Source organism: Peromyscus leucopus, chromosome 8b, assembly GCF_004664715.2.
Source record: "Peromyscus leucopus breed LL Stock chromosome 8b, UCI_PerLeu_2.1, whole genome shotgun sequence".
In the NCBI taxonomy this organism is placed as follows: Eukaryota; Metazoa; Chordata; class Mammalia; order Rodentia; family Cricetidae; genus Peromyscus; species Peromyscus leucopus.
In genome coordinates this window covers 101,620,418-101,645,554 of record NC_051086.1, presented here as the reverse complement: position 1 = coordinate 101,645,554, position 25,137 = coordinate 101,620,418, and the positions used below count along the sequence as shown (strand labels likewise).

The 25,137-nt window shown below is 51.8% G+C and overlaps 1 protein-coding gene across 3 annotated transcripts in view; it reads right to left on the bottom strand.

Annotated features, from left to right (window-relative positions):
• Septin9 (septin 9) overlaps window positions 1-25,137 on the bottom strand; it is a 217,609-nt gene that overhangs the window by 118,514 nt on the left and 73,958 nt on the right. Inside the window, exon 1 of one of the 3 annotated variants that reach the window (XM_028892540.2) lies at window positions 13,033-13,432. The exons of the other annotated variants lie outside the window; for them this stretch is intronic. Coding sequence (XP_028748373.1) covers window positions 13,033-13,054 — 22 coding nt within the window. The 5' untranslated portion in view covers window positions 13,055-13,432. Of the gene's footprint in view, window positions 1-13,032; window positions 13,433-25,137 lie in introns of those variants that run through there. 3 annotated transcript variants of the gene reach the window in all.

The following is a 25,137-nucleotide window of genomic DNA, read 5'->3' as shown; positions in this document are numbered from 1 at the left end:
TGAGTCTGATGTCACCTACAAGCTCATAGCAGAAAGGTCACTGCTGACCCATGCAGAAGCAGAGCATTGTGGTCCCACAGTGAGTCTGGAAGGGCCGAGAGCAGCACTGTACCTGGCATCTCTCTCAGAAGAAACCTTGGCACATTGCACCCCACTTTTAAGGAACCAGCAGACATACAGCACAGGATGACGGTAGGACCCCAAAGGGCATCTCCAAGGGAGAGGCACCTTTCTCTCCTCTAGGGTCCAGGCCTCCCTTCAAGGATGCTGCAGCCCTGGGTCTGGGATCGCAGCACTTCCAGCAGCTCTCGCACTGGGATCCTTAGCGTGGCCTCTGACCACCCCGGCTTCTGTCTGCAGCTGTAACAGCTCTCTGCCTCTTTGGACTGGGCCTCTTGAACCTTTCGTGGCCATTCTTTTTCTTTTTTTCTTTTTATTTTTTTAGGTATGAGTACTCTAACTGTATGTATGCCTTTATGCCAGAAGAGGGCATCAGATCCCACTAGAGATGGTTGTGAGCCACTATGTGGTTGCTGGGAATTGAACTCAGGACCTCTGGAAGGGTGGCCTGTGCTCTTAACCACTGAGCCATCTCTCCAGCCCTGTGGCCATTCTTTTTATATATATGCATGCATGTATATATATAATTGTATGATTTGAGAATAGGCAGTGATTAAAATTGAAAAAGAAAAACTGTGATGCTGGGGAGATGGTTTAGTAGGCAAAGTACTTGCCAAGCCAACATGAGACCCATGAGGCCCAGGAGGTGTGGCGGCCCCACCTGTAATCCAGGTGTGCAGGAGGCAGAGGCCAGGCTAGCACCGACAGTGAGCTGAGCTCCATGTTCAGCCAGAGGCCCTGCCTCAGTATATAAGGAGGACTGCAATCGAGGAAGAGACCTGACATCAACCTTGGGCCTCTACATGTGTGAGCGCACACGCATGCACACACACACACACACATCTACAGACACATCTGCAAACACACACACACACAAAAAAAAAAAAAAAAAAAAAAAAAAACAGGACTTCCAGTTACCAACAGGCAGCTACTGAGGGAAATTGAAGCCAATAAATGCGATGTAGCTGTAACATTCCAACACTAGGGACTGGAATAAACATATCTGTCCTCTCTCCAGCATTGCACACTCATGACACAATACACTGCTAATTTTATTGTTTTGTTTTGTTTGTTTGTTTTTTGAGACTCGGCTTCTGTGTAGCCCTGGCTGTCCTGAACTTGTTCTCTAAACCATGCTGGCCTCGAACTCACAAAGATCCACCTGCCTCTGCCTCTTGAGTGCTGGGATTAAAATCTGTTCCACCATCCCTGGCTATAAATTTAAATCTTAAAAAGAAAAAGAAAGAATTGTTTGTAGAGCCCAGGAAGTCACTTAACTTTTCCTATCACTTACTTTCTGGAGCCCACACCTGTGCCTGAAGATCTGTAACCATAACTGTGGTCACCGCACATGTGTGTTTGTGCCGTGGCACACATGTGGAGAGCTCAGAGGACAGCTTACAGCAGTCAGTTCTCTCCTTCCGCCATGTGGGGCGTGGGCATTGAACTCAGGTCACCAGACCTAGAGGCAAGATCCCGCTGGGCCGTCTCGCTGATCCCTGTTTGCTACGTTTTTGAGACGGGATCCCATGCAGCCCAAGCTGACCCCAAACTGGTTATGCAGTCAAGGATGGCTTTGAACTCCTGATCCTTCCTGCCTCAGCCTCCCAAGTGCCGGGCCTTCTGTTCTGAAGCACCACTCCCAGCTCCATTTGGAATATTAAGCCAGTCTTGGAATGAGTCCAACCTGGCTGGGAGCTATAACCCTTTGCATTGCTGGGGATTTTTATTTGCCTGCTTTGGGTTAAGCATTTTATGGGGGAAACTGACAAGTGTTTTCTTTGTTAGTTTATTTGTTTTGGTAATGTCTCTGTTGGAGTAATTATGGCCTCCTGCAATGGGCTGGGGGGGGTGGGTGTCCTTACTCCACTGTCTGTTAAAGCTCCCATATTGTTGGCATGGTCTCTTCTGTAACTGTCTGGGAGGATCCACCAAGGGAACCATCTGAGCCCAGGGCTCTCTCCTTAGAAAGGGATTTTGTTATGTTTTTACAATTAAATGTCTTTCTCTCTCTCTCTCTCTCTCTCTCTCTCTCTCTCTTTTTTTCTTTTGGTTTGCTTGTTGTTTTGTTTTTCAAGACAGAGTTTCTCTGGGTAGCCTTGGCTGTCCTGGAACTCACTTTGCAGACCAGGCTGGCCTCAGAGATCTGCCTGCCTCCTGAGATTAAAGGTGTGTGCCATCATTGCCCAGCACAATTAGACATCATAGACAGAGCACTCTTCTGGTTTCTTCTAACCTCCTTTACTGTTGACTTTTGGTCACTGTTACTGGTTTTCTTCTTGAGACAGGCTGGCTTCAGACTCAATTCTCCTACCTCAGGCTCCTGAAAGCTGGGCTTACAGGTGTGCTCCACATGCCTGCCTGATAAATTTTATTTTGAAAAGTTGGTTCACATTCTGCCCATTGTTGAGTGTATTCACACAGGTTGTTCATGACGTTTCTTTATCTATAGGATTTTAAAAACCGAGCCTCACTCACCATGCAGGCCAGGCTGACCTGGGACTAGATAGCCACCTGTCTCTGCTGCCCAGTGCTGGGACTAACGGTGTGCCCACCGGGCCTGCCTACCTACAGGCCTGAGGATAACCCACGGTGCTAACGCCGATCACTTCTCTCCTGACTCTCCCTCTCCAGCCCAACAATCTAGCTGAAGTTTGTTGCTCTGTATCGTCTTAAAGAAACAAAGAATGACCTTATTCTTTCTCTTTTTCCATTTCCTTGATTTCTACTCTTATCATCATTACTTCCTTCCTTCTGCTGACTTGGTGGCTTAGTCAGGGCCTGGCCAGGAAACAGTCATGTATGTGATCTTAACCGCAGCTAATAAGGAGTGGGGGTGGGGAGAGGTGATGCTTGTGTGGGGGATGTGGGGTGTGTGTGTGTGTGTGTGTGTGTGTGTGCACATGTGTGTGGTTTTTGTTTGTCCATTTCTTTTATATTTGAGACATAAATTTTCGTTTTATATTTATGCATTTTTATTTTATGTGTAAGTGTTTTACCTACATGAATGTCTATGCAACATGTGCATGCATACCTGGGGCCTGTGGAGGTCAGAAGAGGGCATCAGATCCCCTGGGACTGGAATTACAGATGCTTGTGAATCACCACGTGGGTGCTGGGAACCTAGCCCCGACTGTGAGAGCAACCAGTGCTCTTAACCACTGAGCCATCTCTCCAGCCCAGAGACATGGTCTCTCTCTGAAGCCCAGGAAGATCTTGAACTATCCCAGGCTGGTCTCAAACTCTTGGAACCACGTGTGAGCAACCACACCTGCTGTGCAATCTGTCATCACACGGCGTGGTCTCTAGGACACCCCACAAGGACTCAGTTCAGGGACACACAGGAGGAGCCCTAGATTCATCCATACTCAGGGAGCTTGGTGCGCCTCAGCTCTGCTCCATGCACACCCTGTCAAACCTCACCCCGTGCCCGGTTGTTCATTTCTAGTCTTCCAAATAGCCTTCCTGAGTGGCTGGAGAGGTGGCTTGGCCAACTACTCCTGCAAACCTGGGTTTAGCTGGTGGTTCACAACCACCTATAACTCTAACTCCAAGAGAACCTGTCCTCTCTGAGTACCTGCAGGCATGTACACACACGTACACACACACACACACGCACGCACGCACGCACGCACGCACGCACACGTGCGCGCACGCACACTTAAAAAATAATAAAAACGGATCTAGAACACTCCTCCTGCTAGACTAGCAAGCTTAAGCAAAGGGCTCCCTGTGCTGTATAAGCTGCTTCAGCAAATGAACTGAACCCCAAGAGGGTTCCCCAATTCATGGCTGACTAGTCAGAATTTCCAGAAAACCAGGCTTGCTGAGTGGCATTCAAGGAAAGGCAGCCTTAAGGAACTGAACCCCAGCCCATGGAGACCTTCATTGCCTGCAGACAAACGACGGAGTCAGAGCTGGGCTGAATTACAGGGCAGCGGCGTCCTCCCCAGTGAGGGCGCTGCTTGGTGCGTGGGGAAGCCGGCGCCCTCACTTGTGTTACGAGCACCCTCGTGTTATGAGAGGGTCCCAAGAGAAACAGTCTGTTTGTTCTACAAATATATAGATACAGCACTCCAGTCTACAGCAGTGCCAAAACCCACAGTCCTCAGGAAGACATCTGACAAACACTCGCAAGAAGCCCTCCGTGAAAATCACAAGCAGTGGAGTCTGCGACAGAGGGATGGAGACCTTCGCAGTTTTACATTGTGTGGACGTGTGGATGGTGTGGAGGTCGGAGGGTGATTTTTGGGAGTCAGTTCTCTCCCCCCATCATGTGGGTTCTGGAGATCTAACTTAGGTCATCAGTGTGGGTGGCAAGCACCTTTACCCTCTCAGCCACCTAGTTCTCTCTCCCTCCCTCCCTCCCTCCCTCCCTCTTTTTAAAATTTTATTGTTTTTGTGAGCCAAGGTATCACACTATAGCTTTGGCTGGCCTAGAACTCACAGAGATGTGCCTAGCTCTACCTCTCAAGTGCTAGGATCACAGGTGTATACAGCCAAATTGGCCTTTTCTTTCTTTTTAAAAATTTTAAAAAAAAATTCTATTTACATGTGTGTGTCTGTGTGCCTGTCTGTCTGTACACGCATACACATTTTGTAGAGGCCAGGGGGGGGGGGTCAGAAGCTCTAGAACTTGAGTTATAGGCGATTGTGAGACACCATTTGGGTGCTGAGAACCGAAGTCAGGTCCTCTGCCTGGAGCAGCCAGTGCTCTTGACTACTGAGTCATCCCTCTGGTGTTCCTCTTCCATATCATTCAAGACTCGGTTAGCCCAGCGTGCCTCAGGCTCACTCTGTAGCTGAGGACCTCATGCCCCCGTCCCTTGAGTGCTGGGGTGAAAGGCATTGTCTGTCACCACACATGGTTTCTGCGGTGCCGACCCCTCCTGCATCCATCCCCAGCCCTCAATGATTTTCAAGAGAAGTGTCCAAACCACACAACAGGGGAAGAAATGTCGCAGACAGAGCTGAGCAACCATGGGGACACAGAAAATAACATTGACAACACAAACATGGACCCCACCTCACACCAGACCCAACGCTGAGGCCTAAGAACTAAAAGTATAAACATGCTAGAAGAAAACTGACATTATCTTTGCAACTTGGTGTGAGAGGATTCTTACAGAACACAGAAAGTGAAAACCACAAAGGAAAAAGAAAAAAGAAAAAGAAATTGCAAAATGAGACTTCACCAAAAGTAAGGGGACACACTTCTACTCATTAGAAAACACGATTCACAAAACCAACAGCCGAGCCACAGACTGGAGTAAACTCTTTGCAAAGCAACACATCTGACCAAAGACCAATATCCAGAGTAACGAGGAAGAGTTGAGCCATCCAATTTGAAAATGAGCCACAGATTTCAGAAAGATGTCTTACAAAGGAAAAATACATGAATAGCTAGGAAGGTCATGACAATGTGCCGGGCCACATTAGTCATCAGACAGATGCAAAATTAAAGCCAGAATGAAATAGCACAACCCGCCCACCAGAATGACTGAAATTCAAGAGTGACAGCAGCAAATGCTGGCACGAATGCAGAGCGACCAGAACCACCTCATGCTGCTGCTTAGACTGAAGTCCCATGGCCACTTGGGGTAAAGATCTAGCAGTTTCTTCAGAATTAAACAGACCCTGATTCTAAGGGCCAATCAGGCTAGGAGTTTCCACAAGCCGATGAAGGCAGTATCCAGGACAAGACACTCATCATCAGGCCCCAACCAGAAGCAACCAGAGGAAACAGGAACATGTAAAAGCCACAGAAGGGTCAGGTGAGGAGCACAACCCAGTTGTAAACTGGAACAAGCCATGGGGACCCGCAGCAGCTAGCATGATTCTGCCGACATTTGAACCCGATAAGGGAATTCAGGCTGGGGAAATTCCCTGGAGGAGACAAAGCCAGCACCTGTAAAGGAAGGGGCAGGGGGACTCTCTGGGGCAATGCCAGTGTCCATGGTGTGGCTGCAGTTGAGACACACAGTGCACTGACCAGTCAAAATTCACCGGACGGCACACCCCAACATCCGAGCGGCACAGACACGTGGAAAGAGAATCCCTGTGGTTAATGAAGCACGAGCAGAGGGGGGTAAAGGTCATGTGTACTGACGTCTGCAACCCACTAAAACTGGTCTCAGCAGCGGTACGGGCCTGTAATCTCAGCCCTCAGGAGATGGAGGTAGAAAGATCAGTTCAAGGCCAGCCTTGGTTACATAATGAGTTTGACCGCCTTGGCTACATGAGACTCTGTCTCAAAGACAAATTAATTAATTAGTCAATAAAATATGTCCGGAGAGAGCCTGACTGTTGGTAATGAAGGATAAAGGACGTTGACAGTAGGTCCAGAAGGTGGTGTGTGGGCAGTCACAACCCCATCTTTCCTTTATGTCTGAAATATTTCTCAGAAAGTTAGAAAAATGTGGCCTGGGGAGATGGCTCAGTTGGTAAAGAAAGCCTACTGCAGAGGCATGAGGACCTGGGTTCAATCCCTGGCCGCCCTGTAAAGGCCAGATATGGCTGTACACGCTGGTGTTCCCCAGGGCCCACAGAGAGAACTGACTTCCACAAGCTGTCCTCACACACACCGCGCCGCGCGCGCACACACACACGTAATTTTTAAAAACAAAGGTAGAAAATGATAGAGGGAGACAATGTCGACCCCCAGGCACTTGTGCACACTGATCACACGAACACACAAAACCAAGTGAGCTGGGAAAACTTGAGAGAATGAAACACATCAAATAAAAACTAGGAAAATAAAATACAAAGAGTCTGGAGCCCCCCCTACACACACACACCCACACACACACCTGGGGTGCCACCCAGTTAGAATGGGAATTCGGGGGCCTCTCGCTCCCTGAAGTTCTCTTCGGGGCCGCTTCTCTTCTCTCAGCCTGGGAGCCAGCCAGCGAGCAGCAGCATGGAGCCCCTTCTGCAGATCCAAGGAAAGCACTGCCTAGGTATACTGGGCTTTTAAGAGCTTGCACCGCCCCCTGCTGGACAAAAGAATCCCTGCAGCTGCCCTATTCCTTGCAGGGAGCAAATGAGCGCCTTGCTGGACCACCAACAAATACCCTGCAAGTAAGGGGTGTGGATGCATAGGCATTGCCTGTCTGTAGAACACACGATGTCCACACTGAGTGTCCAGGTCCTGGAGGATGCCCCCTATCCACTGACACACATCACAGAGGCAGAGTTACCCTCTCCAGGAAGAACACCAACAACCTCCCCACCCCCCACCCCCACCCCAATCCCTTCCTCTCCACCTTGGGCTGGGACACTAGGCCAAAAGATTTATTTTTTATTTTATGTGTATGAGTATTTTGCTTTCATGCATGTCTGTGTACGGTGTGTGTGCCTGGTCCTTTCAAAGGCCGGAAGAGGAGTTACCAGAGCTGCAGATACTGTGAGCTGCCATGTGGGTGCTGGAGACCAAACCTGGGTCTTCTGCAAGAGCCTTAACTGACCAGGCAGTGGTGGTAGACTTCTTTAATCCCAGCACTTATTAGGCAGAGGTAGTCAAATCTCTGAGTCCAAGGCCAGCCTGGTCTACAGAGTGAGTTCCAGGACAGCCAGGGCTACACAGAGAAACCTTTTCTCAAAAACGAAACAAAACAGCAACACCAAAAAAGAGGTTCTGTCTCAAAACACGCAGTGGAGGGTGTCTGAGGAACAGGAACCAGGGCTGTCCTTTGACATCTGCACACGCACATACGGACACATCACATCTGATGGGCAATGCTGAAGGAGTCCCAAGGGGCCAGGTCTCATGTTGTCCTCCTCAGCCATAAGCCACAAAACCAGGCGGGTGCTGGGGTGGGGGAAAGACAGTCCATGGGCACAAGAAAGTACTGATCAAACAAGGAACTAACAACCAATAACTAGGAAAGTACTGATGAGATAGATCAAACAAGGAACTAACAACCAATAACTAGGAAAGTACTGACGAGATAGATCAAATAAGGAACTAATAACCGGCATATATAAAGAGCTCCCTCAATCAACAACAAAGCAGTCTGACTCAGAAAACGGGCAAAGAGCCTGGTGTGGTGTCACACTTGCAGTCCCAGCAGGTGGAGGCTGGAGGATCCAGAGGTCAAGGCCATCTCAGCTACATAGTCTTTATACAGTGTTCTGCCTGCATGCATGCCTGCACACCAGAAGAGGGCACCAGATCTCACTACAGATGGTTCTGAGCCACCATGTGGTTGCTGGGAATTGAACTCAGGACCTCTGGAAGAGCAGCCAGTACTCTTAACCTCTGAGCCATCTCTCCAGCCCTAGCTACAGTCTTAGAACCAGATCAACGTCGGCCACAGGGTGAATAGTGGCCACCAACCCCACACCCCACACCCACACACCTTCACACACACCTCAACCTTCCATTCCATACCACACACACACACACACACACACACACACCCCTAACACACCATACTCCCACCCACCCCCCATAGTAATGTCTGTGGAAAAAGACTCTTCGGCCATGGGACACGGCTCAGCTGGGAAAGGTGCTTGTCACCAAGCCTGATGACCTGAGTTCGATCTCTGTACCCAAATGGTAGAAGGAGAGAACAGAATTACTTCAAGTTGTCCTCTGCTCTCCATACCTGCCGCAGCATGTAAGCACACACACAAATAAATGCATAAATAGGACAATTTTTTGGAAAGAAAAAAAAAAGGGAAAGGCTCTTTGCAGATATAATGTCATGACTTAAGATGTGGTTATCCCAGCTGCCCCAAGGCCTTAAGTGTCCTCCTTTTTCAAAAGGCGGAGGGAGATCTGAGAGGAGCGTCACCAGACATCAGAGGCAGAAGCTGGATGATGTGTGGCGGCCCAAGGAATGCTGGGACTCCTGCAGCCACCAGGAGCTGGAGAGGGCTGGGCCAGAGCCTCCGGCAGCTTCAGGAGTCAGCTCTGCCGGCACCTTCTGCTTCTGATTTCTACCCCAGAGTCACACGTCAGTCACAGCTGGGCCTGCTGGAGGCTTCGGCCCCGGACAAGACTTCCCAGAGGTGGGAGATGAGGAGGGACAGAAAGCTGGAGACAGACGGGGCAGTGAGGGTTGAGGTATGGTCTCCAGGGAGCCCCCCCCCTGCCGTTCCTGCCTGTCCTGTGACAGAGGTCCATCCTCTACAAACCAGACCCCAGCCAGGAGTGCACATCCAACGCCAGGGTGGTGGGGACCTTCCATGGTCCCTGTCTGTGACTGCCCACTGGCCCAGTCTCCCTGCTCTCCCAAGGCCGGGATGAGTGGAAAGTTCCCTTCTTAGAGAGTCAGCCCCCCCCCCCCGCCCCACCCTTGCTGAAACACAAGAGCTTGGAACAAGATAAAACTGTTTAATTTCTAAAAGCCACAGAGCCAATCCAGAACAACGAAAAAAGAAACCACGCCGACCCTTGGCTGGAGAAGCAGCATTCCGTGCCTCTGAGGCCTGTCCCTGCTCAGTGACTCATGCCAGCCCTGCTGAGGAGCCCGAGACATTTGCCTAGGGAAATCTCTGAGAGCCTAGGAGGACCCTGGGCCAGCCTCACGAGGCAGTGAGGGAGGGTAAGGAAAGGGAAGGTCGGGGCAGAGCTAAGGATGCGAACTCTGGCCCTGAGCCTCTTCCCTGAGGCTGGGCAGGTCCCATGGCCCCAACCAGGACAAGACCACACCCTCTGCCATGCCTCCTGGTCAGCAGGGCTGGACTCACTTCAGCTACCAGCCTTTGGGGTACCAGCCAGCCTGGTCTCCAGCCATTGGCGCACACAAGTGTACCCTAGTCCACCACCTACGGACGTGCAAGTGAGGATGGACCTAGTGTCACGCCATCTGACACAGACAAAAAGGCAGGACCCAGCACACCCAGCTGGAAGCGGGAGCCAGCCAAATGCACACCAAGAACTCAGAAGCACCCTGAAGGGGGAGGGTCTCAGCCTCACCCTGAAGATCAGGAAACTGAGGCCAAACCTCAAAGTGATCTGCTCGAGGCCACCCAGCAGGGCCTGGACAAGAGCTTTGCCTCCCCGGGGACTGGGGTTAGGATTAGGGCTACAACTGACCCCGACTAATTGACCAGGGTGAGGAGCGCGCTGGAGGAGTGGCGGGGATTTTCCTCTTCTCCCCTCGTCTGGCTATCCCCAGCTGAGTTTGGGGGAGAAAAGACTCATGAAAGTACATCCAAATGGAGCACTTTTTTCCCCCTAAAGTGCCTGGTACAGTGGCCTGTGCCTGTATCTCAGACACTCAGGAGGTGAAAGCAGGATGACCATGGATTCAAGATCAGCCTGTGGCACATGGCAAGACTATGCCTCAAAATGAAAAAAAAAAAACAAAACATGTAAGTGGCTGGGAGTGTAGCAGCTGTAGAGCGAGCACCTGATTACCATGACGGAGGCCCTGGGTCCGGACTAGCTTATGAATGACTACAGAAAGGCCAAGAATGAACTGAATAAATTGGTAATTAGTTTAATTAAAATAAATGATTTAGGAACCAAAAACTTGGTGCAACTCCAAATGAAAGTAATAAATACTATTACATCTTCCGTCTTTCTAATTTTCCTTATACTTACAGTCCTTAATTTTCCACTTATAGCCCCCCCAAAAGGGAGGGAGGGAAGGACTGACCTTCGGCGCTGGCCCGTCCTGAGAGAAGGTTCCATCTGGGGATGTAGCTCCCTGGCAGTGCTTGCCTGGAGTACACAATGCCCTGGTTCCATCCTCAGCAGCATGCAAACCTGGTGTGATACGTTTGTCATCCCAGAACCCCAGAGATACAGGCAGGAGGATCAGGAGTTCAACACCATCCAGGGCTACACAGGGACTGAGGCCAGGTAGCCTGCCTCAAAACAAACGAAAGGAAAAGGCCCCGCTCTGGTCTGGTGCTGTCCTCGGCTGAGGGTACCTGTGACGGCTGAGTGGTGAAGGCCCGGATCCTCGGCTCTCAAAGGCTGCTTTGTTCAGTTTATAAAAAGCTCTGGTCAGCCCGTGAGGCTCCAAGCTTTCCACCCTCGGGTCTCCAGGGAGCCACCTCCCCTGTATGCCAGGCTCTCAAATACACCGCTGTCACCCACCTGGGCTGGGCCGGGGGAGGTGTGGCTCAGTGGCTGAGTAAACGCCTAGTGTTGGGGAGGTTCCGAACCCACAACCCGGCACAGCCACACTAACAAGTGCAGGCCCCCGCCAGCCAGCCACTAAAACAACTGTTGTTTACAGCTGGTGACAGAGGACGTGGCGGGCCAGGCTGCCTGTGGGGGCCACAGCTCCACCTGTCCAGGCCTCAGGCCAGCTGCTGGCATTCTCCACCATGTCGCCCCTACAAACTAGGCCCAGAAAATTTTACCTCTATACCCATCACCTCCAGCTGGTCACAATGCCAAGCCCAACACAGGTACGGTTCCCCTCCCAGGGCTTCCGTTGTGCCCGCCGGGGACACGGGACATACCCCTCTCGGCCAGGCACCAGGTGGCTGCCTCTTAATGAATGCATGGCCAGCTTTGATATCACGTCACAGTACTTGGATTGGTGGGGTCAGGCCATCCCTCGGAGGAGCCCTTGGGATGTGCCCTCTTCCTTCTGTCTGGCTTCTTGGAGACCCCTGTCCCTGGGCATTCACTCCGCAGCAATCAGTAGCCCAAGGCCAACGACACTTTTGGGTGGGGCTTAGTCTGACCATGACCACAGGACAACGCGGGTCCAGAGTAAAGGTCACATCCCTAGAATTCCCCACCCACACTATCCCACAGCCTGTGACTCAGATGGTGTCCAAGGCAGAGGAGGCAGGCTGACCTCAGAGACTGACGTCCCAGCAGGAACTGGCAGCTTAACCTGGAAACAACTTGATGTGACAGCTGAGGAAAGGGGTACTCAGTTCTCTTCCTTGAACTGTTTACACCCCTGCTGGGTCTCTACTGGATCCAAAGGGGCTGCAGGAGTGCATGGCCACATGTGCACTCAGAAGCATGCACTCGGGCCCTACGAATGAACACACCACACACACACACACACACACACACACACACACACACACACACACACACGGAAGCACGCACGTGTGCGTGCACACACACATGCACACACACGCACACATGCACACCACACACACACACACACACACACACACACACACACACACGGGAGCACGCACGCGCGCGCACACATGCACGTGCACACACACACACACACACACACACACACGCATGCACACCACACCACACACAAACACATCACACACACACACACACACCACACACACACATGCACAGAAGCATGCACGCACGCGCGCGCACACACACACACATACGCACGCACACACGCATGCATGCACACATGCACACCACACACACACACACGCATGCATGCACACATGCACACCACACCACACACACACAAACACACCACACACACACCACACACACACACACACACACACACACACACACACACACACACGCACCAGGGTGCACACGTGTGCATACACCTCCTCCAAGCACTGGGAACTACCACCTCTATAATCAACTGCCCAAGAGGCCCAGCAAGGCTATTTCAGGAGAAGACCAAGGCCAGATGATGGCAAACAAGCCAGGCTGCCTTGGCCCTGATGCAGAGCCCGTCCTCACCATCCACCCTTCCTGAGTCTCTGAATTCACAGTGGTCACAGACGTAAAAGCAGCCCTACCAGAAAATGAAAGAGAAGTAGCGCAGGAGAACCCAGTTTAAATAAAAGCCAGCCTCGGCAAGGCTTAGTGGGAAGCGGCATTCCAGCTCACCAACGTGGAATAGTCAGCAGGAAGAGGAAATATTTCTGTAAAAGTAAGTGAACTTGACCCTGGGTGCTCACTGGTAAAGTCACCAGCTGGACGTGGGTCGGGTTCAGGGATGGGGGACGTGGGACAAGGAGGGCCGTGGGACAAGGAGGGCCGTGGCCTACCTGTGATGCGGTCTCTCTCCATTCCTACGGATGGATGTATTTACAGCAGGCAGACGGATGCCGGTGTCCCCTGAGCGGAGGGGTCCTCCTCCCCTTTCTCACCCTGTCACCCTCCCTCTCTCTGCCTCCTCCTCTTCCTCTAAAAACACTCTTTGTCTGGTCTAATTTCTTCAATCTGTTGCAATCACGAACAGATCCAAATTACCACATTTCCATGTGTTGGTCATATGTCTCTGCTCCGAACTGAAGTAGCATTGTCTCTGCCACAGAGGGGAACAGGGAGCACAGGGAGAAATTGAAAAATGGGGGGTGGGGGGCTGGCCCGATGGGATCCCGGGGCGTCCCTGGTTCCTCTCCCTGAGCGCGGGACCAGCTGCCTGGCCTTCAGTGTGGTGGCCTCAGCCGTCCAGCATGCAGCTTCCGGCAGCGCCTCCTCTCTCCGCCCCCTCCAGCCCCCGCCGCTGGAGTCTGGCTGTTCCCTTTAATATCCACTTGGAGATGCCTAACTTAGGCTCTTGGAAACCAACTCGTAGAGTCAAATTCCTGGCCACTTCCAAAGTCTTTCATTTTCCTCCCGTCCAGCGATGCTGCGATTTTCAAGCATTTAAAAAGCCTGTATCCTGCATGCCTGCCTCACCTTACTCTGCAGGTCTAGATCTCAACCCCACCACATGCAACCTATCTGGGCAGGCGGCAGTCACCTCCCAGACAGGAGGACTGAGAGAAGGTTCCAGATACCTGCCCCAAACAAATCCTGAAAAGGTCCCCTTGTCCTGTTAGCCTGCAGCATCAGAGGGACAGGCTGTCCCCACCCCACGCTCCCGAGAGGCTGAGCTGGCTGGAGGCTTCCTGGAAGATTCCCACCCCATACATATGAGTCAGTAAGTCTCAGCGGTCCCTAGGGAGGGAACACGTCCTCCGGCTGCGATTTCCCCAGACTCAGCGGCTCTCTGAGAACATGGCTGGCCCCGGGGCTCAGCTCTATTTCCTGTTGGACACCTGGTCCAGGGGCTGCTCACCAGGCCGGGGTAGGGGGAGCCCTCAACACCTGCTCAGAGCCCTGGCTGGGTTGATGGGCTCAGAGGGTTTTGGGGAAGGGCCCCAGGGTGTGCGGCATCCTTGCACCAAAAGATCTTTCAAACCTGGTGGAAAGGGGGCTTTGCTGTCCAGTCTCTAGAGAAAACATGTATTCGTGTTAAGGTTTCTGTAAAAACAGTGTCTCTTTATTGTGTTGGGGTTTTGTTGGTATTTGGAGACAGGGACTAGAACTCTAAGTAAAACAGGCTGGCCTTGAAATTGTGGAGATCCTCGTGGTTTTCATCAGAAGCACTGGAACTACGGGCATGTGTCACCCTGCCTCGCTCAGACTTACAGTCTCTCTTGGAAAAGAGAGGGCACACGGCGAGCCTGGGAAAGCATTCATGCCTGGCCACTGGGTGCTTGCTAGCCCAAACGTCACAGCCTTCAGATAAGGCACACACTGTCTGTCCACTGCTTAGGTTCCCAGGGCTCCTTGACACATTCACTGTTCCCTGGTCCCTTGGAGGCCTCGGTAGATGCTCCCTCACCATGAGACCACAATCCCTCACCCCACAGCTAAAGCACCACAAGCCTAAGATGCCACTCCAGGCTCATCCCCTCCCTGTCTGGGGCAGGACCCCAAATGCGCTTCCCTAGACAGTAAGGCATCTTCTGTGGGAGTGTGCAGATCATTCCTAGCCTCCTGGGAGAAATCAAGCAAAATGTCCCTGTCAGGGGGCGTGGAGCGGAGCCTCAAAGGGCAGCCTGCACCGTGAGAGAGTTGGGAACGGAGCCTTTAGTGGAGAGAGACTCGGGCACTGGAAGAGTTGACCAATGGCCCCCTAAGAACTCACATCCAAGAACCCATGACCGAGGCCTTGTTAGGAATGGGACTTCAGATGAAGACTTTGTCCTGGATCACTCAGGTGGCCCAAAAGGCAGCAGCATACATGTCTCTAAGGGGGACATTTGGGGCTGGAGATGCGGCTCAGTTGGAAGAATGCTTGCCTCGCAAATAGAAGGCCCTAGGCTCCACCCCCAGCACCACATAAACCAGGTACATTAGTGAGCACCTATAATCCCAGCACTAGGAAGGATCAGAAGTTCAAGGTCATTTTGGTTATATAGAAGTTTGGCCAGCCTGGGCTCCTTGAGGCGGGGCCAGCAAGATGGCTTCTTGTGGGAAAGGTATTTGCCACCTACGCCTGACCTCTGACCTCCATACATGTACTGCAGCATTCACATTCCTGAACACACAATAAATATATGTAAAACAATTTTTAAAAACCTTTTAGGAAAAGGAATAATTCATCACAAAAATTGTGAGGTGTTTTGGGGGGTGGATGCAGTGGACAATGCTTAACACAGAAACTCACATTCTGGTTGAATTAAGAGAGTAAAATGAGCAGGTGCTCAGCTGAACACAGACATTGACATCCCAGGCCCTCCTCGAGGCTCAGGAACCAGAGGAAGAGGTGAGAAGAGCCGGAGGTGAGGGAGGCCAGGTCCAAAGAGTGTCATCCTCGGGACACCACAGGATGATGCACCCATGAACTTAGAGCATCTGTGACTGCCTGCGTAAGACCTTCTAGAGAGCAAGCCAACTCGTCCAGCACGGGGGCAGGAGGGCGGGCTTCATGACCTCCCACCCCAACTGAGGAGCTGCGACAGTTGATGGGTGGAGAGTCAGTTCTTCTACAGGGCGTGGCTCCTGGGAGGCCAACTGTGTGCCAATGGACGGTCCCACACACCAAGGTAGGTGCCCAGCAAAAATTGGAGTTGATGGGTTATTTAATAAAAAAATCGAGCGTGAGCACTTGAAGTTGGGAGGGTGAGGAGGTGGGGGATATGTCTGGGAGGAGCTAAGGGGAGGAGACAGGGGTGAATATGATCTAAATACATGTTATGAAACTCAAGGAATTAATAATAATTTGCATTTCCCCAACATATTTTTTATTAATTATTTGAGAATTTCATATAGTGCACCCTGATCACACTAACTTCCATTTCTCAGATCCACCCTCCCACCTTCCCCCCCAAAAAAAGAAAAACAAAAAATAAAAGACCAAGTCCAATGTGTTTTGCCCATATACTTACTGGAGCATGCTCACACTCCCGGTGGCCAGCCCCTTAAAGAAGACTGAGTCCTTCCCCACCCCTGCCCAAAGCCACCAACTTAGGAGCTACACTTCAGCTTCTTCATCACAATTTTTAAGGACTCTCCTCAATAGCTTCCTGTCTGGACTGTTTTTTTATTTGGGGGGCGGGTGTGTGTTTTAAAATGAGAGGGAGTTTGCCATACATAGGGAAGGAAGTTGAAGCCAGGTCAAAGAGAGTCAAAGATACTGCCCTAAGGATGGAATGATGTGGCCAAAAGTCAAGGGATGCTTGGAGTCCCTGACAGGCGACAGGCAGCAGAGGTAGGCAAGGGGCCTCAGAGGGGACATCCACAGTGATGCTAAGCACATCTGTGAGAAAATACATTTGTAGAGCCGGGAATACAAGGCAGGTACCCTATGCAGACAAACAGCACTTCAAACTGGGCAGTAACGACCATTTCCATCTAAAACAGACCCAGCAGGAGGAGGAAGTTCACGGCGGGCTGGGGTTTTTTCTTTTTTTCTCTCCTCCCCCCCACTCACCCCTACCCACGACCCCAGGAGAAAAGAACTTTTTTGAAATGTCTTAGCCCAGGCTAGCCTGCAGCATGTAGCAGAGGGTCTCTGAGCAGCCTGCGTTTTGGGGTTTGTGTTTGTGTGTTTGTTTGTTTAGACTTATTCCTTTTTTATTTTATGTACCTGAGTGTTTTGTCTAGATGTACATATATGTACCATGTGTATGCCTTGTTCCCAAGCAGGCCACAAGAGGGTGTTGGATTCCTGGAACTGGAGTTTTGGGTAGCTGTGAGGCACCATATGGATACTGGGAACTGAACCTGGGTCCTCTGCAAGAGCAACAAGTGCTCTTAACTGCTGAGCCATCGCCCCGCCCCCGACTCTGAGAGCCTCCTGCTTCTACCTCCCAAGTGCTAAGATTATAAGCGTGCACCACCAGGGCCTGGTTTTAGTTACTCTCTTTCTTAACTTTGAAAAAACACTCCTTGATGGGTTTTCTGCTTATAAATGCAATGTCTGTTCATTCTATCATATTTAGTAAGTACAAAAAAAAAAAATAGTAAGAAGAAATCGCTTCTTCCACATGAGATTCCCAGGCCCAACTCCTAGGGTGGCAGAAAACCAGAGCAACTTGAGAGGCTGTGTGCACCAGTGGCCCAGGATGGCAAGTGGGCCCAGGCCAGCGCTGGCGCCTCCTGCAGACGCCAGGTGGTCCATGCCCTAGGCTTCCTGCAGTGGTCTCTGCAGTCGCTGTGACCCTCAGCTTTGGAGGGCCTTGTTTGGCTCAAGGTCAGTTTCCCGCTTTGCCTAAAAATCTAAGTGTTCTGGCCCAACAAGGAGAATAATTTGAAACAAAAACCCTGTGCGGATGGCTCGGATGCATGGCTGCATTAGTCATAGGCAGAGGCTGTGAAGAGAAAGGGTGAGAGGCAGGGCAAGCCCCGGCTACAAGAGTCAAGAAACCCACTGCCCACAGTGTGCGTAGGTTTTGGGGACAACTCAACGGCCACTCATGCCCCTCCCGCTCCAGGGTAACACAAGGAACTGTGATGCTTATGCTCGGGAAATATGGTAACCCACAAGGGCTAGCTTAGTTTCAACAGCTTTGCCGATGTGGACAAGCTTTGCTTCTCTCCTCTTTCCCCAAGGAAGAAAGAACTTTTTTGAAATAAGGTCTTAGCCCAGGCTAGCCTCCAGCATGTAGCAGAAGGTCTCTCTGAACATCATGGGACTCTTCTGGGAAGGCAGGCTCCCCAGGACACAGCTCTGGAACATCTGGTGATGCCAGCCTCAAGCCCCAGCTCTCCATCCCAGCCTGCCCACAGTCAGGTCAACACATCTCCAGCCTCTTCCAGTCCCCTGGTCAGCATCCTGGCCTTCCTCACCAAGCACTGACCCACACCCATAACCTGGATGCCCTGGCCACACCATGTTGTGATGTCACTCGCAGGTTTACAACCCCTCCAAGCTACAGAGGTGGCTCAAACCCACCTGAAGAAGCAGCTGGGGAGTTAGTTAGTCGGGAACTGTTAATTTTGCAGGGCTCAGGCATTACCTCCTCTGTTAGGAAGACTTCCAGGATTGCTTCCTCCCCTGTCCTCCCCCATAATGTGACTTGGCTTTCCCAAACAACTCTGCCCCAAAGCTTTCTTGGTGTGACTTCTCCTGAGTGGACCTTTAGACCCCCCCCTGAACTAAAGTGTCTACTCCTATGGAGCCAAAGAAAGAGGTTCAGGTGACTTCAGAGAGCAACCAGGAACTAGGACCATGGACCACTAGGGCTTTTCCAAACTGTACCCAACAGCATGAGTTGGCTCAGTTAAGATGCCAACATGCCATCCTGACTCCCCGGACCCTTCTGGGGGCACATATCTGCATACCCCAACACTAGCTGGGGGGGGCAGAGAGAGTACCAGTGTAGCCAGGCAGCCTGAGTTACTGACAGTGACCAGGAGACCCCAGGGGAAACAGGAAAGGAAGAACCCCCACATGACTGTGGCCACATGACAGGGCCCATGGAAAAGGGGTTGTAAAGGGGGCTGGGCTTTTGATGTGTTCCTTGGGGGAGTCCTGTGAGGAGGGGGGAACTGAGCCCTGCAGAAAGGATACTACACCTCTCTAGGCTGGTTCCTGCCCTCAGGGCAGGGGCCCAAGAGAATCCAACCCCAAGTTAGGGGGCCCTGTAAATGACCACTTAACAAATGAAATTTGGGGAACAGGTGTGATAGTTCAGTCAATACAACACTTTTCTTCCAAGCTGGAGGATCTGAGTTTGATCCCTATCGCCCATGTAAAAAGGCTGGGCATAGATAGTGTTCACACCTGATCCCAATGCTGGGCATAGACAGTGTTCACACCTGATCCCAATGCTGGGCATAGACAGTGTTCACACCTGATCCCAATGCTGGGCATAGACAGTGTTCACACCTGATCCCAAAATGCAACTGATCCCATGCTGGCATAGACAGTGTTCACACCTGATCCCGATGCTGGGCATAGACAGTGTTCACACCTGATCCCGATGCTGGCATAGACAGTGTTCACACCTGATCCCAGATGCTGGGCATAGACAGTGTTCACACCTGATCCCGATGCTGGGCATAGACAGTGTTCACACCTGATCCCGATGCTGGGCATAGACAGTGTTCACACCTGATCCCGATGCTGGGCATAGACAGTGTTCACACCTGATCCCGATGCTGGCATAGACAGTGTTCACACCTGATCCCGATGCTGGGCATAGACAGTGTTCACACCTGATCCCGATGCTGGGCATAGACAGTGTTCACACCTGATCCCGATGCTGGGCATAGACAGTGTTCACACCTGATCCCGATGCTGGGCATAGACAGTGTTCACACCTGATCCCGATGCTGGGCATAGACAGTGTTCACACCTGATCCCGATGCTGGGCATAGACAGTGTTTCACACCTGATCCCGATGCTGGCATAGACAGTGTTCACACCTGATCCGATGCTGGGCATAGACAGTGTTCGCACCTGATCCGATGCTGGCATAGACAGTGTTCACACCTGATCCCGATGCTGGGCATAGACAGTGTTCACACCTGATCCCGATGCTGGGCATAGACAGTGTTCACACCTGATCCCGGTGCTGGGCATAGACAGTGTTCACACCTGATCCCGATGCTGGCATAGACAGTGTTCACACCTGATCCCGATGCTGGGCATAGACAGTGTTCACACCTGATCCCGATGCTGGGCATAGACAGTGTTCACACCTGATCCCGATGCTGGGCATAGACAGTGTTCACACCTGATCCCGATGCTGGGCATAGACAGTGTTCACACCTGATCCCGATGCTGGGCATAGACAGTGTTCACACCTGATCCCGATGCTGGGAAGGCAGAGAGAGGAGGGTCCCTAGGGCTCACTGGCCAGCCCAGACTAATAGGCTAGTCTAGGACAGTGAAAGACCCTGTCTCAAAAAGAAATAGAAAAAAAAAGTAATGGACACCGGATAAATAACAACCAAGCTTATCACCTGGCCACCACACATACAAGCAGACATGTACACACCCATGCACATCCACACACACAAAGGCCTGCACACACGCCCACACACATGCGCACATACAGAGTTTCCTATGTCAAGAGTGGTGACACACCCCTGTAATCTCAGCCTCAGGAGGCAGAGGCAGAAGGATTACAGTAAGTTTGAGCCCAGCTTGGTCTATATAGTGAGTTTTAGATCAGCCAGGACTACATAAGAAGGGTCTGTCTATGCAGAAATAATAAATAAATAAAATACTTTTGTTTCCAGCTGAGTTCACTGAAGTCAAAGTCCCTGAATTGGAAACAAAGGTGTTCAGGCTGTCGTCTCAGAGCTGGCCCGGCCTCCCTGTACCATACCGGCCAACAGAGTGGGCAGCCAGAAGAGGCCCTGACTGGGCTGCTGCTTCTTCCACAGCAAACGGCTTCCAGCCTGGGGCTGCAACATTCCTACCTAGAAGATTCTCTCAGCTTTTTATTGCACCTCAAGACCTGCCTTCCTAAGTAGATAATGGCCAGCTCTGTGCAGGGGTGTGGTGGGGTGGGGTGGGGTGGGGTGGGGTGGGGCGTCTGTGGCAGGGTTTACAGAGCACACCACTTGAACTTGCCACATTGGCATCCTTCCAGGTGAGTGTGGAAGAGGACCAAGAAGAGAGAAGAGCCCAGATCCAAATGGCCCATATTCCTCACTAAAGGTCCTCAAGCTCAGCCATCCAACTCCCTCCCTCACCCCACCCCACCTCTGGCTACAGCCAAACTCGAATGGGAAGTGAAGGGCAGGTGGGTGCAGGAACAGCCCAGGAGTCTTCCACTCGCCCTGGGGAGCCTGCACTCTGCTTGCTCAGTGGGCCTCCCATAAATATTTGCTGGATAAATAATGAATTTGAGAATGTAGCAAGCAGCCAGTCCAAACCAGCTCCTCCTAAAAGAACTCTGCAAGGATGAAGATGTGTTCCATCTGCCTTGCTTGGCCTGGGAGACACGGGTGGCCAGGAATCCATCCTGATGAGCAGGATGGATTTCCCAAGGCTTTCCATTATGTAAAGTGAAATTGTATTAGTGAGCATGGTACCACCTGCCTAGAATCCCAGCACTCAGGAGGCTGAGGCAGGAGGATCTTGGGTTTGAAGGCAGGCTGCACTACACGGGTAAGGTCCTGTCCCAAACAAACAAACAACATTGTGAACATTTGAAAAACGTAAGTCCCTGGGGGCTGGAGAGATGGCTCAGTGGTTAAGAGCACTCGCTACCCTAGAGAGGACCCAGGGCTGCTTCCCAGCACCCACACTGTGGCTCACAAATCATCAATTACTCCAGTTTCAACACTTCATGCACATGTGACAGACATACAGCAAAGCTCATACACATAAAATACATGTTAAAACAGTCACGGGCTGGACTTTTAACTGCTCAGCAGTTAAAAGCATGTACTGCTTGCCAGACACGGGGGTGCACGCCTTTAATCCCAGCACTTGGGAGGCAGAGGCAGGCGGATCTCTGAGTTGAGGCCAGGCTACAAAGTGAGTTCCAGGACAGCCACGGCTCTCTGGTACACAAAGAAATCCTGTCTCAAAAAAACCCAAAAAAAAAAAAAAAAAAAAAAAAATACACACTGCTGATTTTAATTGGGTCCTGGCACCCACCTCGGGTGGCCCACAATCACCTGTAACTCCAGCTCAAGGGGATCTGACGCCCTCTTCTGGCCTCCATCGGCACCTTCCCTCCCACACGCATGCACATCATTAAACATTTTTTGAAAGGGTCCTAAATGTCTCGTGGGCAGCGGCTGCCCAAACCCTCTGTTTCCCCCCTGCTCCTCCCATCGCCTTCTGACCCAGGAGACAAACAGCTTCTTCCTGGCCAAAGTAAAGTAAGTCTGCTGCTTCTGTTTGAACTGGCTCTTTTGGCCAGGCCCATGTGCTTCTTTCAAGTCCATTCCATTAACACCTGCCATGTGCCCCCTGCACAGGAGACAGAAATGGCCAAGGGCAACCTGCTAACCCGACATGACAGGCAAGGCCAGCCAGTGTTGGCTGGGACCAGCAGGACAGGGAAGCCATTTTCCAGAGAAAGTTCCTGGGGGGGGGGAGCAGGCTAGCCCAGGGAGAGCAGGCTAGCCAGGGAGGCCAGGGTGCTGGGAGGGGGAGAGAAGGGTAGTGCTGGGAGGGATGTAGGACAAGGTGGGGATGCATGGACAGCTGTGTGAATTCATGGTGAGGGTAGAGACAAACAGTGCAAGGGGATATAACGGGGCCATGTGTGTACACACATGTGGGGCCGTGTGTATAGACGTGTGGGGCTGTGTGTATAGACGTGTGGGGCCGTGTGTATACACGTGTGGGGCTGTGTGTATACACGTGTGGGGCCGTGTGTATACACGTGTGGGGCCGTGTGTATAAATGTGTGGGGCCGTGTGTGGGGAGGGTGACAGCCCGGTCCCTGGCACAGAGGCACACTTACTAATGTCCCATGAACTCAGCTGTGCTCAGGAGGGAGCCTGCAAGAGGAAGGACAAGGACAGAAACAACAGGTCTGAGGAGACCGTGGAGATCGGGACATGGCCCAAAACACAGTCGGCTCATCCAGGGCCACCAGAGGGAAGAGAGCTGGGGATTGACCTGTGCGGGATGAAGGGGCAGAGGTCAAGGTCGACGTGAGACTGACGGCTTGAGGACTTGGGTGGGTAGTGTCCTGGTTGGTTTTGTGTCAACTGGACACAAACCTAGACATATCTGGGAAGAGGAAACCCCAGCTGAGAGAATGTCTCCATCAGACTGGCCTGTGGGGCAGTTTCTTGATTGATGATGGATGGGGGTGGGCTCCTATCACTGCGGGGGGTGCCACCTCTGGGCAGGTGGTCCTAGGTGGTACAAGAAGGCAGGCTGAGCAAGCCAGTGAGCAGCGTTCTCCACAGACCCTGCTCCAGTGCCTGTCTTGGGTCCCTGCCCTGACTTCCCTCTGTGACAGACTATAATAAGTCCTTTCCTCCTCAAGTTGCTTTTGGTCATGGCGTTTTATCACAGAAATAGAAACATCTCTAAAACAGGCAGTAAGGCTGAGACACTGACGAGAAAGAAGCAGGAGGGGGAGCCCCTGGGTCAGCAGAAGGGACGAGCCAGGGGTGCCCACAGGAGCCCAGAGGCAAGGCCCGCTACAGCTCCACCAGCTCCGTGTGGCACACTTGTTAACGTGGCCTGGCACAGGGTCACCGGCTGTCAACGCCCACACCCACAGTAGCTCCTCCCACCAAGACAGCAGGACACACAGCCCTGAGAAACGGCAGGACACACAGGACAGCTCCCACTTATCCGGAACCTACTAGGGATGGCAGCAGCTAGAAAATTAGTTACGGACAAGTATTCATGGCAGCAAGACGGCTTCCCTAAAAAGGGGTGTGTAAGAGGGGTGTGTAAGGTGTGTGAAGGGGTCAAGGGAGGCAGGGCAGAGAAGTTTGAGTGTGCCTTCCCAACTTCTCATATCAGTGCCCCCACACTGTATTTCAGGGAGACCCTGCCACAGGAGGGGCATCTGTCCAGGACACAGAGGAAGGTGTCTGAGTGCCGTGTGACTCCATATCAGAGACCCACAATGGGGCGCTTCACACACTGGAACTCGCTTCTCTCATGACTTTGAAGCCAGAAGTCCAAAATCAGAGTGTAGGAGAGCCACGTTTCCTGAAAGGCAGCGAGGGAGGGCTGTCGCTGGCCTCTTCTCAGGCCGTTCTTGGCTTCCCCTTCATGTGGCCTCTCCTCCCGCGCTGAGGACACCAGTCCTTGGACTTGGCAGCTCAGGATGACCTTATCTCAAAGTAATTAGCCAATGACTCCCGCTAAAACATGCATCTTAGAGGAGAGCCGTTGGCGGGATTAGGAACAAAGCCACAGACCTCAGAGTACTGGAAGGCAGAAACAGGCCCCAAACACACACCAGATGCCACAGTGGCACAGAGGCTCCAGGGATTCTGGGCTGGAAGTAACGAAGCTCGGAGTCAGCCCAGGAAACGCTGTGTGAGCCGTGGGAACCAGGGCAAAGTCAATGAAGGCTGCGGTCTGCCCAGACAGGCTGCTTGGGGCATAGGAAGGGGGCAAGTGTGGGAGAAGAGACCAGAAAAACCACTGGGAAGGACAGAGGTGGGCATCTGTCCATCCCACCCTCCACCGACAGAAGCATGCAGACGAGCCTTCCCAGCAGGGTTGGTAGCAGAGAAGTGCCCTATGGAAAGCCAACAGGTAAGGGGTAGGCAAACTACTACTCAGTAGGAATAGGCAAGCCAAAGCCATGGGACTTCCCCGGTCCAACCTCACCCGAATGTCGTGAGGAAGCAAACAGACAACAATTATGGGGTGCTGGTAGTGCACAGGGTACAGACTGTTCAGCAGCAAAAGCACAGTTACCCCAAACTCAGGCCACACTCCAGTTCCTCCTCCATCCTGGCAGGAACGGGTGAGGGAAAGGGGTGAGGCTTGGCTACCTGGAACATCTCATTGCTAGAGATGGCTGCTGGGCAACTCTGTGTTTAGTTATCTTATTCCTAACATTATACAATCTATGTGGAGTGGGGTCTCAAGTGGCCCGGGCTGTCCTTGAATTCACTATGCAGCTAAGGATGACCTCGAATTTCTGATCCTCCAGTTTCTACCAAATGCTGGGATAACAGCCACACACCACCACACTCAGCTGGGTATGGGTGTTTTTGAGACGCTCTCCCATTGTAGCCCGTGATAGCCAGAAAACTCACTGTGTAGCCAGGCAGGGCAATTCTCCCTCTCAGCCTCCCAAGTGCAGGATTATGGGCATGAACCACCATGCCCCGTTTTTAAAAAATTAATGTGCTTAGTGTCGGGACTTTTGCCTAGTATGCACAAGGCCCTAGGTTTATTCCTATTACTACAAAAATATAAATAAATAAATATGGAAAGTAAGACAATGCAAAGCTTGATTGTGGGTATCATCTGA